We start from the raw sequence: 20200 nt of genomic DNA on the forward strand, positions 1-20200 counted from the left end.
TTCCTCTACTTTCCTATATGTCTTACCAATTGTCTTAGCTTTTTAGAAAGTGTTTTTTTAAAGGTGATGTTATTGGTTCACTGGAATGTAGATTGATATTATTATTCACTGGAATGTAGATTGGTGAAGCCACTATAGAAAACAAGAATGAAGGTTTCTAAAGAAGTTAAAAATAGAACTACCGTATGACCCAGCAATCCCTCTTCTGGGCATGCACCCAAAGGAAATAAAATCACCACCTCGTAAAGACATCCGCACTCTCACATTCATTGCAGGATTATTCACAGCAGCCAAGATTTGGAAACCACCTAAGTGTTCACTGACGGATGAATGGATGAAGAAATTGAGGGGCTGAGCACGGTGGCTCATAGCCTGTAATTCCAGCACTTTGGGAGGCTGAGGGGTATGGATCACTTGAGGTCAAGAGTTCGAGACCAGTCTGGTCAACATGGTGAAACCCCATCTCTACTAAAAATACAAAAATTAGCCAGGCATGGTGGCGGGCACCTGTAATCCCAGCTACTTGGGAGGCTGAGGCAGGAGAATCGCTTGAACCTGGGAGATGGAGGTTGCAGTGAGTCAAGATCACACCACTGCACTCCAGCCTGGGCAATAGAGGGAGACTCTGTCTCAAAAAAAGAGAAAAAAGTCAACCATACAGAGATAGAGAATAAAACAGTGGTTATCAGGGGCAGGTGGGATGTGGGGGAAAGGAAACAGGGAGATGGAAGTCAAAGGATAGCAAGTAGCTGATATGGAGGATGAGCAAGTCTAGGGCTCTAAGGTGTAACATGAGGACTCCAGGGAATCGGATTGTACTGTATTTGGGGCTGGGGGCAGTGGCTCACGCCTGTAATCGCAGCACTTTGGGAGGCTGAGAGGTGTGGATCACTTGAGGTCAAGAGTTCGAGACCAGCCTGATCAACATGGTGAAACCCTGTCTCTACTGAAAATACAAAAAATTAGCTGAGTGTGGTGATAGGCACCTGTGATCCCAGCTACTTGGGAGGCTGAGGCAGGAGAATTGCTTGAACCTGGGAGGTGGAGGTTGCAGTGAGCCAATATCTTGCCACTGCACTCCAGCCTGGGCAACAGAGCCAGACTCCATCTAAAAAAAAAAAATTGTTCTGTATTTGGGATTCCTGCTAATGAGCAGATTTTAGAGGCTTTTGCCACAAAAAAAAACAAAAATGGGTAACTATGTGAGATGATATGTTAATTTGCTTCACTATAGTAACCACTTTAATATCTATATGTATCCAATAATATGTTGTATACCTTAAATATACACAATAAAATTTATTATTTTTATGAAACAGGGTCTCACTCTGTCAATCAGGCTGGAATAAAATGGTGCAATCACAGCTCACTGCAGCTTTGACCTCCCAGGCTCAAGCGATCCTCCCACCTCAGCCTCCCGAGCAGCTACAGGTGCGGGCAACCACACTCAGCTATTTTTTTGAATTTTTATTAGAGACGGGGTTTCACCATGTTGCCCAGACTGGTCTCAAACTCTTACCTCAGCCTCCCAAAGTGCTCAGATTATAGGTGTGAGCCACCACACCCAGCCCATTTTTTTTTTAATAAAATAATTTTTTAAAGTTTTTTTTTTTTTTAAGACCATGTGAAGTGTTCCCATAAGCATTGAAAAGAAACAACTACAAAAAAATATACATAACAGTCAGGGGATTTAATTTCGTTGGAGGTTTTCAAAGTACGTTCTCAGAGACCTTAGGTTTCTGCAGGGCTAACACTGGGTAAAGCAAGTGAGACAACCGGGGCGTGACATTTAAGGAGGCACTCGCTCTCAGGTGCCAGCCCTGCGCTTCCACAAGCCTGAGGGTGAGAGCCTCCTCAAATGCTGCACCTGGGCTCTCTGCTCGCCTCCGCTAGGCCCAGCTCTGGGTATTCCTGAGTGTCTCCCCTAGCCACCACACAAGGCAGGGGAGTCCCTGGGAGCAGAGCATTCTTATCCTATCTTGGCACCCTCCATTTCCTCTTGGGAAGTTAGCAGTTTTCAGTCATTTGCTCTTTAGTGTGAATTTTGCTCCAGGACTATACTCCAGGACTAGTATTTTGCTCCCTACTATCTATCCTCTGATCGTTGGGAGAAGGACTTGATGTATGGGGAGGATTCTCAGACCCCGCTTTTTCTTTTTTTTCTTTTTTTTTTTTTTTTTGGGAGACAGGGTCTCACTCTGTCACCCAGACTGGAGTGCAGTGGCACAATCTTGGCTTACTGCAACCTCTGCCTCCCAGGTTCAAGTGATTCTCCTGCCTCAGCCTCCCAAGTAGCTGGGATCACAGGTGTGTGTCACCACGCCTGGCAATTTTTTTTTTTTTTTTTTTTTTTTTGTGATGGAGTCTCATACTGTTGATTGGGCGAGAGTGCAATGGTGTAATCTAGACTCACTGCAACCTCCACCTCCTGGGTTCAGGCGATTCTCCTGTCTCAGCCTTCTGTGTAGCTGGGATTACAGGAGCACACCACCACACCCACTAATTTTTGTCGTTTTAGTAGAGATGGGGTTTCACCACGTTGGCCAGACTGCTCTCAAACTCCTGACCTCGTGATCCACCTGCCTCGGCCTCCCAAAGTGCTGGGATTACAGGCGTGAGCCACCGCGCCCAGCCAGCTGCCTAACCTACTAAAAGGCATAATCACATCTGGTTAGGGATGAAGGGGACCAGTTTGAGATGTAAAAAAACAGACCTCTCATGAATGTAAGAAGGAGCATTACTACAGACCTTATGGAAAAAGCATAAGGAATAACTGTATACCAAGAGATTAGGATAATTTAGATGAAATAGACAAATTCCTAGAAAGACACACATTACTGAAATTGACTTGAGAAGGACAGAACATCTGAATAGACTTACAAGAATAAAGCAGACCTCTGAGGTTGCAGTGAGCTATGATCATGCCACTGCACTCCAGCCTGGGTGACAGAGTGAGACTTCGTCTCAAAGAGGAAAAAAAAAAAAAAAAAAAAAAAAAACTGGACCTATAGACAAGTCATCATTACATCATCCATGCATTTAGTAATTCATTCAATTGACAGATACTTGCTGAGGCATTAAACACCATGCAAGGCATTAAATCTATGATTCTTAACCAATGGGACCTTCGGTCTCTCTGGATTTGCTAATAATGGTTCAGATACCTGAACCTAAGCCCTAGAGGTTCTGATTTGGTGAATGCAGAGGGCATCCAGGAATCTGTATTTTTAACACGTATCTTGGGAATTCTGAGGCACAGCTGCAAATCGCTGGGCATGGATATTAAAAAGACACCGCCCTGTCCTCTGGCAGCAACTTGGGGAGGCAAACAGAGATCAGATCCCATTAGCTCCCATCATGCCTGGTCAAAGCCTGGTGGTCAAAGTCTGGAGAAAGCTAAGAACTTTGTTTAGTGAGGCAATGATGGGCTTTCTTCCAAATCCATTCACTTTCTCCAGTAGCTCATGTGGGAGCTACAGTTTCACAAACCAGACTGGAATGTGTGGTTTGCACCTGTCTGTCATTCTTCCCCTCCTCCTTTTGCTTTCCCAGGGGAACCACCTCTCCTCTAATCCACATATTTTTGGATAGGGCTGCCCTTCCCTGACTTGGGGTGGCAGTGGGTGGGTTGTGGGGAGAGGGGTCCCAGGGTAGTCATGCGACTCAGGCCCATGTATTTCATTCTTCTGATCACCATGATTGGTTCAGGGATGGGCACATGACCCAAGCTGGCCCAGTGGGAACTCTCCCCAGAACATGTGGTTAAACTCTTAGGAGAAAGATGTTTCATTTCTGCTGACATTTGTTCATATTGGGGGCTACCTAAAAATGAAGTCCACTCAGAGGAGAGATGGAGAGAGAATATGTCCTAAAGACAAGTACGGAGCACCTGAACCCAGCTATGCCTGAAGGCCCCACTTCCTCCTCTGAATCTTTCAATTCTATGACAAACACATTCTCTGTTTTTGCTTAAGCCAGATTGCAATTTAGGGAATCCTGCTTAATGCAAAAGCCACTGAAGATTAAGGGTGATCACTGCCACCTTTCCCATTGTCAAGTTATGTGTATCTACACCTACTAATTCTTGGAGACAACACCACCACCAACAAAAAGGCACTGGCATGACAGAGGCATGAGCTGCTTGTCATGGAGAAGGAAGGTCTAACTAATGCTGCTTTGGGAATGGGTAATATTTGAGCTGCTTCTTGAAAACAAACAGGAAGTTTGGAGGCAGAGAACTAAGAGTAGGCATCCCAGGTGGGTTGGGGGATTCGGGTAAGGGTTTGAGGGGATAACCACATTTGCTATGGTGGATGGTAAATCCTAAAGGCTTCCTGGTCTGTGTGTCCATTAGTTCACCTGCTCCTGAGTTAACCGGGGAAATGGGCATGCTCTGCTAATGGCTGGGTAGACATCATTCTTTGCTCTGAGCAAAGGTAGGCAGAGCTGTTTGCAGAGCTGCAGAGAAGACCTTACATACAGTATTCAAACGGGTTTCCAAAATGTGGATCTGTTTCTGCAGTTTCCAGGGGTTATTGGCCTCCTGCATTTTTGCGAAAATCTGTTTTTGGTTTGCAATTTTTTTTTCCATCTGAACAATCTGAAAAAAAAGAGAGAGAGAAATTCCAGCTGTGTTAGCATCTGTATGGGTACCAGTTCTACAGTTCACTAACTGAAGGTGCTCTGAAAAAACTGCAATGTTCTTTCTTTTCCTATAAATGGCATTTTAACTTGTCTCTTGAATGCCTGCTCAATTAGACTTAATCTTAGCCAGTTTGGGGTACAATGAAACGATATGGAGTTTTTGCTCTCACCTGTGACATTGACATACATTGACATACATTGACATACATTCTGCCTACCCAAAGCCGTGGTTTTCAGCAGAAATGACATCGTCCTCTGAGAGGCCTTCTTTAAGCTTGGAGAGGTGTTTTTTTTGGCTCTTGCAATGATGAAGGCACTAGTGGCATTTAATGGTGGGTCGTGAGGGTCACATACCCTGCAACATGTGGGACAGCACCAGGAATCCAAGATTTATCGTCTATCCTCGTGACTTGCCAGTGCCCCTCTGGACATTATGTAGGTGAAAGACCTCTCTATACTTTTCTCTGCTTTGCTTTGAAACTTTCTTTTCTTCTTCTTCTTCTTTTTTTTTTTCTGAGACAGGATCTCTCACTCTGTTGCCCAGGCTGGAGTACAGTGGTGCCATCTTAGCTCACTGTAACCCCCACCTTCGAGGTGCAAGCAATTCTCCTACCTCAGCCTCCCAAGTGACTGGGACTAAAGGCATGTACCACCATGCCTAGCTATTTTTTTTTTTTTTTTTTTTTTTTTTTGAGACAGGATTTTGTTGCCCAGGCTGGAATCTCGGCTGGAAGTGGCACAATCTCGGCTCACCACAACCTACGCTTCCAGGGTTCAAGCAGTTCTCCTGCCTCAGCCTCCTGAGTAGCTGGAATCACAGGCATGTGCAACTACGCCCAGCAAATTTTGTATTTTTAGTAGAGACAGGGTTTCTCCATGTTGGTCAGGCTGGCCTTGAACTCCCAACCTCAGGTGATCCGCCCGCCTCGGCCTCCCAAAGTGCTGGGATAACAGGCATGAGCCACCGTGCCTGGCTGTTTCCACACCTGGCCAAAAAAGATAGTTTGATTCTAGGCACAGAAAATTTGGCCAGCACTCTGGGAGGCCAAGGCGGAAGTATTACCTGAGCCCAGGAATTTGAGACCAGCCTGGACGACAAAGTGAGACCTCCCATCTCTATGAAAAACTCTAAAAATAGTCAGGCGTGGTGGCATGCACCTATAGTCTCAGGTCTTTGAGAGACGGAAGCAGGAGGATCACTTGAACCTGAGAAGTTGAGGCTGCAGTGAGCCATGATTGTGCCACTGCACTCCAGCCTGAACAGAGCAAGACCCTGTCTTAAAACAAAAACACAACTATCTTTTCTATGAACACACCCAGAATTTTCCATTGAGTTCTAATAGACACTGAATTATCCAAGACTGTAGTCACTGTATCAATCGAGAGAAGATTGTTCTTTGATTTGTTTGGAACTTTACTAAGAGTTGGTCACCATTCTGAAAATCACATCACCAGCACAGCCTGAATCACGTTATTCGAGTTGTGGATACAGCCAGGCTGCATCTGTCTGCACTGTGTGTAATCTTTGGCGATTCTGCTTATCAAAACAGGCCTGTGACTGCATTTTTTTAGGCCAGGGGTCTGCAAACTCTACCCCTTGGCCAAATCTGGCACGCTTCCTATTTTTGTCAATAAAGTTTTATTGAAACCCAGCCATGCCCATTCATTTATGTATTGTCTATAGCTTCCCTCAAGCTATAAAGTCAGAGCTAAGGACTTGGCAACAGAGACCACATGGCCCACAAAGCCAAAATATTCACTATCTGGTTCCCTGCAGAAACAGTTTGCTGGCCCTGTTCTAGGTAAGTCAGATGAGGACATTCACGTATCAAAACAAATATAATTTTAGTATAAATAACTTCCCTTTTATTTCTTCTTTATATTATAATTAAGGCATCATATTGATTGTAAAGCATAAGTAAAGGGAAAGGATTCTATCATTTATGAATTTCATTACAGGATTGTAAAGGAATAATTATTTGCTGTTGAAAAAGGGTGTTGGCAGACATAATGTTGAATGAAAAAAGCCAGATATAAAGTGCATATCCTGGAAGAGGTGATTTAGATGCAATTCTACATGCAGACAAAACAAAGGTATGATGCTGGAGATCAGGATGAGGTCCCTTGGGAGTGGTTTGTGAAAAGAGACCAAGGAAGCCTTCTAGACACTGCAATAATATACCTCTTGATCTTAGTAATGATTACATGAGTGTATACCTAAGCATCAGTTCATTGAGCTGTATCCTTAAGACGTGTGCACCTCACCGCGTGTAATTAGCAACTCAGTGGAAGGAGAAAGGAAGGGAGGAAGAAAGAAAGGAAAAGAAATGGGTGTTGGAGGCCGGGCACAGTGGCTCATGCCTGTAGTCTCAGCACTTTGGGAGGTCGAGGCAGGTGGATCACCTGAGGTCAGGAGTTCGAGACCAGCCTGACCAACATGGCGAAACCCCATCTCTACTAAAAATACAAAAATTAGCCAGGCATCGTGGCACATGCCTGTAATCCCAGCTACTTGGGAGGCTGAGGCAGGAGAATGGCTTGAACCTGGGAGATGGAGGCTGCAGTGAACCAAGATTGTACCACTGCACTCCAGCCTGTATAACGAGCGAAACTCTGTCTCTAAATAAATAAATAAATAAATAAATATAAATATTTAAATAAATTACCTGTCTCAGCCATTTCTTCATAGCAATTAATAAATACTATAATAGAAATAGTAAATGTTTCCCAAGGATCGCCGTGGGGAACAAAGCAGACATGATACTCCCCCTTGCGGAGCTGTCAGGCTGCTTAGGGAGCCAAACAACACCAGATTAAGGCATAACAACAAGGGTGAGAAGAGCTACGAAGAGGGTGCTGCGGGGAGCCAAGGTATCTCCTGCTTGTCCCCCGACTGCTCTGTGCCCCAACAGGCAACCTGGCTGCATCCCCAAGGGGCTCCCTTGCACTGAGGATCAGAGGGTTGGAAGAAAGAGAAGCCATTTCCCCTGGCTTGCTCCAGGCTCTCCAAGTTCCAGACCGCAGCCCCCTCGCCCACCATTGCGAACCCTAGTGTTTCAACATCCTTACTCATGCCCACACCCTTGCAAATGGGCCCTGCATTAAACTCTTCTCAAAGTACCCTGCTGGGGTGCTCTATGTTCCCAGCCAGGAACCTGACTGACACAGGGAGGTATAAACGAGAAAGGGAGCACAGAAAAGGCCTCCCTGAGAAAGCCACATTTAAGTTGAGACCTGAAGATGAAGGACGGCTGGGAGTGGGGGAGGGGTAGGAATGGGGAAGCACAGGCAAAGGCCCTGAGCGGGGCTGAGGGGTAGGCAGGGGCCAGATCACGCAGGGCCTTTCAAGCCATGGTAAGGGGCGTGACCATTAGTGCTGTCCTGCAAATACCTTCAGCTCTTTGCCTTCTAGATAATGAGGGGGTGGCACTTCCCAGACCCCTTGTGGATGGGTAGGGTCACGTACATGACTATTTTCTCTTGCTTTTTCTTTTCTTTCTCTCTTTTTGTTTTTGTTTTTTTGTTGTTGTTGTTGTTACCATAATTAGAAAACACGACTATTTTGAGCCCCTGGGTCATGAGCAGAAGTGACATGTTTCAGCCAGCTGCGGTGGCTCATGCCTGTAATCCCAGCACTTTGGGAAGCCAAGGCAGGCAGATTACTTGAGGTCAGGAGTTCAAGACCAGCCTGGCCAACATGGTGAAACTCCATCTCTACTAAAAATACAAAAATTAGCCAGCATGGTGGTGCATGCCTGTAATCCCAGCTACTCAGGGGGCTGAGGCAGGAGAATCACTTGAACTGGAGAAACAGAGGTTGCAATCAGCCAAGATTGTGCCACTGCACTCCAGCCTGGGCAACAGAGTGAGACTCTGTTTAAAAAAAAAAAAAGTGACATGTTTCACTTCCAGGCTGGAACATCCAATTGCCAACATGAAACCCTCTAGAACTCTCTCTTTCCTTCCTGTAACACCTGGCAATGTTCAAGATGGTGGCAATTCCTTCAGCCTAGTCTCAGTGTGAGAAGATATAAGGGCTCTTAGCCAACCCACAACAGTTACGTAGCATCCACAAGGAAAAAAACCTTAAACTTTCAGTTTTAAACCACTGAGAATGTGGGAGGGGGCTGCATTCATATTAATCAAACCTCTCCTAACGAATATGGTGCGGCTGTGGCGGTTTATTCGAGGTGAAGCGGGCGGCGCTGGGGAGCACGGCGGCGGGATGGATTGGTGAGGCTGAGCCTGGATACTGGAACCCAGAGGTCTCAAGGGTGGCAGAGATAGTAGCAGCAGTCACAATTAGCAGGCTGTTCAGAGGAGATATCGGGATTCTGGGGTGTCAGGTCTGGCCTAAGGCATCATGAATATGCACCCCAACTGCTACCCTTTGCTCTGTGTTCTGGTTAACTCTTTAGGAGAAAGACCACACCTGCTCATCCAGGTCAGCCAACTGCACTTTCACGGATTTGATCAAGGCCTCGTAGTCCTCCTTGGCTTGCAGCAGGAAACGCAGCTCCATGTAGTCCTTCTCACTCTGATTCACGTTCCTCGAGGATTTCGTGAGACTCAGCAGTAGGGTGAGCTCATCCTGCTCTGCCTTCAGGGTCTTGATCTCCTTGCTGTTGGAAAAGCAGCCCGCGATTAACCCCGAACCCCTGAGTTTACCCCTGAGTTTACCTTGACAGAGCACTCCAGGCACATCAGCCCTGCAAGGAGACGTCGAGAGAGGAACTTCCCATATGAGCAACAAGGAGAAAGAGACTTGTCCAAGGTCTCAGTTCCAGGTCTGGAAGCCTGATCACCTGAGACCCGGTTCACTATGATTTCCCACTGCCCCACCTTCTCTGAGGTAGGGTATTTTTCCTAGGGAACAATTTGCAGCTGTGCCTGTCAAAACCCATTACCCAGACATGGAGGAAGCCCCCAAGTTCTCTTTCACCAGCAACTCCCTGGCACCTGTCTGATTCTGCAGACCATCTTTCCAGACTTCACCACCAATTATCTCCAGTAATGAGGAGTAAACCATCAGGCAGGATTTTTTTTTTTTTTTAAGCAGAGTCTCGCTGGAGTACAGTGGTGGGATCTCAGCTCACTACACCCTCAGTCTCCTGGGTTCAAGTGATTCTCCTGCCTCAGCCTCCAGAGTAGCTGGGACTATGCGCCACCACGCCCAGCTAATTTTTATATTTTTAGTAGAGATGAGTTTCACCATATTGGCCAGGCTGGTCTCAAACTCCTGGCCTCATGTGATCCACCTGCGTCAGTCTCCCAAAGTGTTGAGATTACAGGCACGAGCCACCACGCCTGGCCAGGCAGGGTTTTTCAAGTTCGCATCCACACAGGATGCACAACAGCCTCTAAGCTGCACCAGTTTCTCTCCTTGGAGTGCTAATGATGAAATGGGCTGATCCGAGCCTCCTCCTTTCCCTGTTTACTGGGATGTGGGTAAACAGGTGGATTTGGAAAAGAGCAAAGGGGGCTTGAAAGACTTCACAACAACAGACCAAGGGGACATGGCATGGAGGCTGAGTTTCTGGCAGTCTGGAGACTGACACCATTGCCCGATGTGGTTTGCGGATCAGTAGCATGAATGTCCTTTGGCAGCTTGGAGAAATACAGAATCTCAGGTGCCCAACCTGGGACCAATTGGATCAGAATCTGCTTCATTACAAGATCAAGTGTCCAGATACTTCAAAAGTTTTGGACACACTGCTATAGAACAGTAAAGAATGTTCTACAGGCCCGGTGCAGTGGCTCAACCCTGTAATGTCAGCACTTTGGGAGGCTGAGACGGGAGGATTGCTTGACTCAGGAGTCAACATACCGAGGCCCTGTCTCTACAAAAAGTAGAAAGGGTAGCTGAGGTGAGAGGATCACTTGAGCCCAGGAGACAGAGGTTGCAGTGAGCTGAGATCGTGCCACTGCACTCCAGCCTGGGAGACAGAGTGAGACCCTGTCTCAAATTAAAAAAAAAAAAAAAACGTCCTAGGACAGGAGTTGGCAAATCTTTTTCTATAAAGGGCCAAAAAGTAAACCAATAGGTGTGGCTGTGCGCCAGTAGAACTTTATTTACACAAACCAGCAGCCAGCCAGATTTGGCCAAAGTTTGCAGACCCCGTTCTAATGGGACGTTCTGCAGTGATGAAATGCTCTCTGTCTGCAGGGCCCATAGTATCCACTGAGGCACAAGTGATTACTGAATACTTGAAATACTAGAGCTGTGCGTTTGCAGCAGAACTAAATTTTATTTTATTTTTATTTATGTTAATTAATTAAAAATGTGAATAGTGACATTGGGCCAGTGACCAGTTATCTTCTCAACCGGCCTGGGGACTTCTCTTCCCTGCTTAAGCCCTTCCTGGAAGGTGGGGGGCAGAGGGGTGTCTTTGTTAAGGTGGAGAGAAAAGAGAGTACAACACTACAAGAGTTAGGTTTTCAGGGCGCTGTGGCTCACGCCTGTAATCCCAGCATTTTCAAAGGCGGAGGAAGGCAGATCACCCGAGGTCAGGAGTTCGAGACTAGCCCAGCCAACATGTTGAAACCCTTTCTCTACTAAAAATACAAAAATTAGCCTGGTGTGGTGGCGGGTGCCTATAGTCCCAGCTACTCAGGAGGCTGAGGCAGGAAAATAGCTTGAACCTGGAAGGCAGAGTTTGCAGTGAGCCGAGATCACACCACTGCACCTGAGCGACAGAGCAAGACTCCATCTCAAAAAAAAAGAGGTTTTCAGAGAGGGTTGGTAAAAACAAAAGGAAGGTTTGTCTGTCTTGAAGCAGGGCTGGGACTGGTGTAAAGGGAGTAAGTTCCCCCAAAACCTTCAGTTACTCCCTGGCTGTTGTAAGCCAGGGTCAGCGCTGGGGGAAAGTGCCTCCTTAAATACTGTATAGGTGTTTTACTCTAAAGAACCTAAACTCGGGCCAGGTGTGGTAGCTCACGCCTATAATCGCAGCACTTTGGGAGGCCAAGGCAGGCAGATCATAAGGTCAGGCTTTCAAGACCACCCTGGCCAACATGGTGAAACCCCATCTCTACTAAAAATACAAAATTAGCCAGACGTGTTGGTACATGCCTGTAGTCCCAGCTACTCAGGAGGCTGAGGCAGGAGAATTGCTTGAACCCAGAGGCGGAGGTTGCGGTGAGCTGAGATCGCGCCACTGCACTCCAGCCTGGGCAACAAGAGCAAAACTCCATCTCAAAAAATAAGTAAGTAAAATAATAAGAACCTAAACTCTTCACTCTTCCACCCTCCTCCCCTTCAGTACCATCAAAGTAAAACCAGATCAAATGGATTGACTTAGAGCCAGAACCCTGTGTGTGGGGCAGGGTTGGGGTAGAGAAAGGTTAAATTCAAGAAAAACTGTCAGAGACACATCACAAAGGAGGCATTTTCTGATGCCCACCAGAGGTAGGCCTGAGAATCAGGCCAGCCAGGAACAGATGTGCAGGTTGTCGACTGCACAGCCCTACGAAGCACGACCAGCTTGAAAACACATCACTGTTTTGTAGATTTATTACACTTTTGTGGGAGACATTTTCTTATTCTAACAAAATCTCTATATAATGACAATTTTTCCAGTAGATGGCAGTAAAGTATCTTGAGAAAGTGTGCCTTTTAAAAAATTCACACGGAGGCTTCTTATGGGCTACACCGGGCCCTGAGTAAGTTGAATCCATGGAAAATCTAAAGAATCCCTTTCAGGCCGGGCACGGTGGCTCATGCCTGTATTTCCAGCACTTTGGGAGGCCAAAGCAGGCAGATCACCTGAGGTCAGGAGTTCGAGACCAGCCTGGCCAACATGGTGAAATCCCGCCTCTACTAAAAATACAAAATTAGCTGGGTGTGGTGGTGGGCACCTGTAATCCCAGCTACTCGAGAGGCTGAAGCAGAGAATTGCTTGAACCTGGGAGGCGGAGATTGCAGTGAGCCGAGATCACACCATTGCACTCCAGCCTGGGTGATAAGAGCAAAATTCTGTCTCAAAAAAAAACGAAAAGAAACGAAACAATACATTCTAATTTCTGGTACAACCCAATTTTAAATACTCTATCTTGCAGTTCTCACAATTAGGAAACGTCGTTGGAGTTTCCGCCTTCTCTGGGAACTCCTCCACTTCCCTAGTAGGACAAAGGGAGTGACAGCCCCGGACATTTCTGTGTCCCATGGACCCTCAAGCCACAACTGATTGGACCAGGAGGAGACCCCTGACCCAAGCTGAGCCTATCAGATTCTCCCACTCCCGGGAAGGTGGGGTTGGAATTGATTCACGCACAACCCTCTCTCTGTGCAACTGGTAAACTTAAGAGATGGAGCAGCCACTTCCCACCAGCTGGGGCTGAAATTCAGAGACAGAAGAACAAAAATCATGTGTGGAGAAAAACAAAAACCAGAACTCCTTCCTCAGTTAGGTCCTTCCCTGAGATCTGGGTGTCCTGCCCCGCAGGGGTCCCCGAAACACCCTGCATTCTGACAATAAATTCGCCCTCTCCACTGAAGCCATCTCGAGTGGGTTTCTCTTGAAACTAGTCTGCAGATAAAAGACCATGAGTCCTCCAGCGGGGCTCAGAGGTGACTTCCTGCCCCAGAGGTCACAGGACAGAAGACAAGCACCACGAAACCCAACCCCACCTTTCCTCCAAGGCCACTCCATGCGAAGCCCCACCCATCACTTACTACTGACTCTCGATCTTCTGCTGGTTTCGGAAGTTAAAAGACTTCCGGCTTTCCACCATCTTCCTGAACTGCTGCCTTAGCTTCCGGAGCTCTACTTCCACCTGCTGCTCTTTGGCCTTCTCCAAAGTTTCCTCGGGAACGTCAGAGTCTTTCCTCCTGTACTTCTTCAACTGGGGGAGATGGAGAGGACAGGGAGGCCATAGTGGGTCAGGTGGCTAGAGAGGCCCACAGTTTGGCTTAAGGGTGAAGGGCAGTGGGGCTGGCTGGGCCAGGGCTAGAGGTGGAAGACCTTCCTTTGGGTGATGTCAGATGCTTGTCTATTACATGGAAAACCCACCCTGGCTTGCTCGGGTGGAGAGATGACTGACTTGTAATTGCATACTATGGTCGGGGGTGGGTGTTCGTTGGAATTCTGGGTTCAAGCTCTGGCTGTGCCATCTAGTGGAAACTTGGGCGAGTCACTAGGTGTCTCTGAGCCTCCAGTCTCCCGCCTATAAAATGGGGGAGCACAGATCTGTCATCAGGATGAGATGAGCTAGCATGTGTGAAGTGGACAGCACAGTGCCTGAGCCCATAGTAGGCGCTCTGTGGCCGGGAGCTGGCATCACCTACCCTGGGCATCTTGGAATCGCACTCGACCTCCGTTCAGACGCCGTACCCAGGGATCTCAAAGCCACCGAGCCTGCCTCTCTCTCTCTGCAAGGCCCTGTCCACTGTGGCAAAAGGAAGAGAACTTGTGAGCCACCCCTGCTGGGGGTGCAGGTCAGAACGGCACCTCCTCCCTCCCCCTGCCACTCCTTCCTCCCCCACAGCTTGGCACATGAGGAGGACACGCAGATGGCTACCCGAGTGTGACAAAAGGCACTTATTTTTTTCAAACCATTGTTTGCCCAGAACCTGTTTCTCTCACCATTTATTATTAGGAGCTGGGCAGATGGTTCTGATGTGTCAGTTACCCTCCTGCTCCCTGTGTTCCCAAAGAGGGGACAAAATGTCATCAGAGGGCTGGGCGCGGTGGTCCATGCCTGTAACCCAGCACTTTGGGAGGCCGGGGTGGGTGGATCACTTGAGGTCAGGAGTTCGAGACCAGCATGGCCAACATGGTGAAACCCTGTCTCTACAAAAAAAAAAAAAAAAGAAAAATACAAAAAAGTTAGCCGGGTGTGGTGGCACACACCTGTAATCCCAGCTACTCAGGAGGCTGATGCAGGAGAATCACTTGAACTCTGGAGGCAGAGATTGCAGTAAGCCAAGATCGCACCACTGCACTCCAGTCTGGGTGACAGAGCGAGACTCCATCTCGGAAAAAAAAAAAGGCACTGGGGCAGTGTGCCCCCTGATGGGGTTAAACAGAAATGTGGCCAACTTCAGCTGCAGCTGTCGGGGAATCCCCACCCTCTCATCTCAGAGCAGGTGTCAGTATTCCTATCATGTCACCACTTGAACTTCATCTGGCCCACAGTTATTCAGAGCAAGGAACAGCATTAATCCCACACATCCTTTGAGTTTGTGAGACCCACTGCACAGCCAATTCCAGACTGCAGGGGCTGGGTTCCAAATGCAGAAATTCCAGCTTTGCCACCACTGAGGGTCCTGCAATGCAGTAGTGTAAAGCATTGGTTGTGCTAATCGTTGGATGTCATTTCAAATTTCTCCAAAGCTACTTATAAAGTTTGGGCAAGTCACTTCAGTTCTCTAGACCTCAGTTTCCTCGTCTGGAAAATGGGAGAAATTCTGGAAGCCATGTCATTGAGTGTGTAAGACACTCAGCACTGTGCTCAGCACTGTGCTTGGCACGTAGTAAGTGCTCAGTGCACAGTGGCTGGGATGATATGGCAGGATATGGATTGTTTCAGAAGGTCCAAGGTGGTGAATGTTGATGAGGGTGAGAGGGGTGTTCCTCTATCTCCTGGTAACAATACCCTGAAGTTCCCATGGGAAGCCACACCTTTCCGAACTCCTGGGAGCAGACCATACCCCTCCACCTTCAGGATTGGGGCATCTGACTCTGGATAAGCCAATCAGAGTGCAAGATCCCTGGTCAATCTGCATGACCTCAGCATTCTAGCCTGGGATTTCTTCAGGGACGGATGGGCACATGAAGCTAGCTAGTCAAAGCAGAGTGAATGGTGGGATTTAAGCTTGAACACTCGAGGAGAGAGAGACTTTGTTTCCTGCTGTGCTTGAACCTCAGTGGATAAGGTCAGGAGAGGCTGACAGCCATCTTGCCTCTGTAAGAGGCTGAGAACCAAGCTAAAACGGAGGCGAGAAGACAAAATGAAGACAGACAACCTTGAGGACAGGACATTATCCAAGCACCAGCATTTAGCCAAATCTGAACATACCTCTGGGTAATGTCCAATTACAGAAATCAATATATTCCGTTACAGCAACCTGAGATGCATTTTCTATTGCTTGCAACCAAATGAGTTCTCATACCTGAAGTACTTACCTCTATGTAGCACATAAACTGAGCCTCTGCTGTGTGCTACACATGGTGTGGAATTCAGTGGTAAGTCAACCTGCAAAGTCCCGTAAATCCTGCCTAGGGCAAAATAGTGAAAAAGGCTCCACAAAGAAGAAGACTTTTAACTTGGGTTTTGAAAAATGAATAAGAGTTCACCAGGCAGAGAAGAAAAGTTGCTGGGGAGAATTATGGGCAGAGAGAACTGCCTGGGCAAAGGGTGAGAAGGAAGCGAATGAAAGGAGTGTTCAGAGAATGGTGTGTGGGCAAGCATAGGTGGCAGCGTCTAGTGGAAAGTGGCTAGCAAAGAGACCGGATGCTGCCTTTTTTTTCTTTTCTTCTCTCTTTTTTTTTTTTTTTTGAGACGGAATTTTGTTCTTGTTGCCTAGGCTGGAGTGCAATGGCGTGATCTCGGCTCACTGAAACCTCTGCCTCCTGGGTTCAAGCGATTCTCCTGCCTCAGTCTTCCAAGTAGCTGGGATTACAGGCATGCGCCACCATGCCCGGCTGATTTTGTATTTTTAGTAGAGATGGGTTTCACCATGTTGGTCAGGCTGGTCTTGAATTCCTGATCTCAGGTGATCCACCTAACTTGGCCTCCCAAAGTGCTGGGACTACAGGTGTCAGCCACCACGCCTGGCCTGGATGCTTTTTAAAAGCAAGGATGAGATAAGATCAGCCTGGAAGAAATCAGTTCATTGTTTCCCCAACAGTCACTTCCCTTCGTGCGGCATTGCTGCTTGAGTTACCCTGCTCCTCTCTGATCCAGGCAGGGCGATACGATGAATTCTCACCAATAGGATGTGAGCAGAGGGGAAGTCTGTCACTTCCAGACCATGACTTTTAAGAAGTGGATGTGACTTTCCCAACCTTTCTGACCCCATCTGACATTTATGGGAGGCAGAGCCACAAGTCAGGTCCCCAGATCAACTTGTAGAAGTCACCTGCCGACCGTGAACATCCTCATCGGATTGTTACACAAATGTGAAATTAACTTCTGTTGTGTTAAGTGAATGAAATGTGGGGATGTGTTTGCTACAGCAGCTTGCATGCCTGAGAATTCCTTAACTTCTTTCTTCCCAACACAAATCTGATTTTGTCCCCACTCAATGTGCCCAGTCCCAGAGGATGACTCATGATTGGTTCCTGCTAATCATGGTAACCCCAGTTCCCTTTGTCAATGATTGGTCTAAGGACAGACATGTAACCCAGATGTGGCCAATGAGACATAAGGAGAAGTCTATTCCATTCCTTTGTGACAAAAAGTGAGAACTTGGGCACGATGGCTCAAGCCTGTAATCCCAGCACTTTGGGAGGCCGAGGCAGGTAGATTACTTGAGGTCAGGAGATCAAGACCAGCCTGGCCAACACGGTGAAACCCCTGCTCTACTAAAAATACAAAAATTAGCCAGGCCTGGTGGCAGGTGCCTGTAATCCCAGCTACTCAAGAGGCTGAGGCAGAGAATTGCTTGAGCTCAAGAGATGGAGGTTGCAGTAAGCCAAGATGGAGCCACTGCACTCCAGCCTGGGTGACAGAGTGAGACTCCAACTCAAAAAAAATTTTAAAAATAAAATAAAAAGTGAGAGCTTGTACGTGTTCCTCTCACCTCTGCCTTTAGGAATTATTGTGAAAGCATGAATGATAGTTGGTGCAGTGGCAACCATCCCGTGACTATGAGGAGAAATATCACTGTCACACTAAAGACAGCAAAGAGGAAAGATGGGAAAAAATTAGGTCCTAATTGACACTGTTGGCTACTGCCCCATCCCTGAAACTGCCCACCTCCAGACATCATGTTACATGAAATAACAAGAGTCACTGTTGTTTAAGGCAGTCACCAAGTATTTTGTTCATTTCAGCCTAAAGCATTCCTAACTCACATGATCCGTACCTTGAAAATGATTCTCAGGTTAACAGGTGATAGGACAACAGTGGCGGCAAAGTAGGAACCTCTGGATTTTCCCCGATGTTTTAGAGGGTTTGAGGGCCAACTGAATTGTCTAATGTTGGGAAATTCCCATAGGCAGGAAAGTGGTATAAGACAATGGTTCTGTATCTTGATCATTTCTGGAAGGGTCTTCCAGGTGGAGGCAGAAGCTAAAGGAGGATTTACCTCACAAGGTTTGACAAAGGATACTCTCTCTGGGACCTCTTTCAACCCTGGAATTCAGGACAGCTCCTATTTCATATTGTCCAGGAGCTGTTCTGTGTTCCAGGGGCCTTTGGGTCCTAAGTGGATTTGTAAGGCACCGTCTTAAAAGCATGAATTGGGTATACCTGACCTTCACTGACAGTGTAATTTGACCCCTCTGAGCCTCAGTTTCCTCATTTATAGAATGGAGATACCCACACCCATATCTTAGCATAAAATAATGCTTGTAAAGTGGTTAACATAGTGCCTAGCTCATGACAGACACTGGGTGAATGTAGCTTGTTTGTGAATTAGGATTTCCAAGTATCAGTCTGTCTGGCCCATGAGATCATTGGCTGTTTTATGCACCATTCTCCAGGAGCCAAAGGCTCCATCACCTCCTGCCTTTTTGCTGGTCCATACACGCATGCAGTCACTCCCCGCTAGGGTGCTGGCTTCTCTTCAGGTTCCAGATGCTAACCCAAGTCTTTCTCTTTTGGTCAGTGCCCTCTGGGATGGGTTCCTCTGTTCCCTGGGGAACAGATCCACTCCCTCCCAACCCCATCTTCATAGCTTGGCCTGCAGAGCATCTCCCGGATGTCCTGACCCCTGGCTTTCCACCCTCTCATTCAAGGGTCTCAAACTCCTAGCCCATGGGGCCAATTCAACCTGCCTCCAGTTCTGTTCCACAGTGTTTCAAAATATAACTGTGGGTCATGCACTCACTCTCCTGGCCACAGGCCGCACTCCTCCCTCTTGGCTAACCTCCCCTCCCCGCAATTCTCCCATTTTCTGTAACTGCCTAGAGCCAGCAGGAATTTGAATTTGCAGTTCCTGGTAGGAATCTAAAACCTGCTCACTTCTGGGGAGCAGCGTGTGCAAGGAAAAGTGCAGAGAAGTCCAGCAGCCCAGGTCAGGGGACATCAGGCAAGGGCCTCCCGATTCTTGGGCCTCAGTCTATTCACCACAGCACCCATAGTCCTGGGCACACGAGAAGCTCTTGGCAAAGTCTGAATGAATGAAGTTCCCTCCAGGCAGAGATCATCTTTATTTGTCTAATATCCAATTAGGCCTGCAGCTCCTCTGCTTCTGAATTTTAGCAATCTGCCTTTAAAAGACAAGCCTGCCCCATGAAGGATTCTCTAAGGACCTTGGGACAGGCAGCTATGTGGATCATATTGAGTCAGGGCTGTACAACCTGCTGATGGAATTAAACATGTGCTTAGGGCATTAGCCAAACAGAAGCCCAGAAACACACACGCGGTGTTTTTTGGGTTTTTGTTTGTTTGTTTGTTTAAAGGATTATTATGGGAGGAAAATAAAAATTTGTTGATTTTTTTTTTTTTTTTTTTGAGACAGGGTCTCTCTCTGTCACCCAGGCTAGCTTGCAGTGGTGCAATCTCAGCTCACTGCAGCCTCAGCCTCCCAGGCTCAAGTGATCCTCCCCACTCAGCCTTCCAAGTAGCTAGGACTACAAGTGGCACCACCACGCCCGGCTAAGTTTTTTAATATTTTGTAGAGACGAAGTTGCCCAGGCTGGTTTCAAACTCCTGGACTCAAGCGATCCTCTTGCCTCAACCTCCCAAAGTACCTAGGATTACAGGCATGAGACACCTCGCGCGGCCCTGGAGTTCTTTTACACGCTACAATTTATTTATGCTTGATTGCTGGAGACCCTGATATTTTCCAAGCTTAGGGCACCGAGGACTGAATGGGCTGGGGACTGCGACCGCTCTTTGCTTTTCCCCGGCAGAGGGAGCTGTGGCGCAGCAGGAGCGGCTGGGCAGGCGACAAAACTTACCAGGGGCGGGGCCCGGACTGTGCCCTTGGCGGCTCAGGCCGCTAGTCCGACTGCTGCTGCAGCTGCGCGTGCGACCGCGCCGGGAGGGCTGCTTTCTGCGCGGCCTCGCTGCGCCACACCCCCAGCCCCACGCCCGGGAGTTCTGGGACCCCTGGAACGGGCGCCTTTGTGACCCGCACAGACTTGGACATTCTCCCCTGCAAGTCCCTGGGAGGGCACAAGGCCCTCGGGAGGAGAGGACAAGAGCAGCTGGTTGGAGGGAGGCTTCTGGTTGGGGGAGAGGAGCGACACACTCTCCAGCGACCCTTTACCAGACTAGCCAGACCCTCAAGACGCTGAGTGACTTCCTGAGTCAGTCAACAGTCTCAGGCCCTCCCTCGGCCAATGCCATGCAATCGCTGGTCCGCCTCGCCCCACTGCACCCCATTCACTGCCTTCTTAGCCTATGCCTACACTCGTGCTCACAGCAGCCCTGCTAGGTACAG

General features: G+C 47.8%; 1 protein-coding gene across 3 annotated transcripts in view; it reads right to left on the reverse strand.

Moving 5' to 3' along the window:
• The window catches only part of CCDC63 (coiled-coil domain containing 63), a 47711-nt gene extending 27879 nt beyond the window's left edge, over positions 1-19832 (reverse strand). Inside the window, exons 1-4 of one of the 3 annotated variants that reach the window (XM_064379845.1) lie at positions 19716-19832; positions 13319-13488; positions 9077-9266; positions 4481-4600 (exon numbers count right to left, since the gene is read on the reverse strand). In XM_064379845.1, the coding sequence (XP_064235915.1) occupies positions 4481-4600; positions 9077-9266; positions 13319-13377 (369 nt within the window). In that variant the 5' untranslated portion in view covers positions 13378-13488; positions 19716-19832. Of the gene's footprint in view, positions 1-4480; positions 4601-9076; positions 9267-13318; positions 13489-13930; positions 14011-19715 lie in introns of those variants that run through there. The other 2 variants (XM_064379844.1, XM_064379846.1) reach the window with 2 other exon arrangements.
• Positions 19833-20200: the final 368 nt, after the last annotated feature.

Source organism: Aotus nancymaae, unplaced genomic scaffold (assembly GCF_030222135.1).
Source record: "Aotus nancymaae isolate 86718 unplaced genomic scaffold, 86718_ANA_hifiasm-v0.15.2.pri h1tg000021l, whole genome shotgun sequence".
In the NCBI taxonomy this organism is placed as follows: domain Eukaryota; kingdom Metazoa; phylum Chordata; class Mammalia; order Primates; family Aotidae; genus Aotus; species Aotus nancymaae.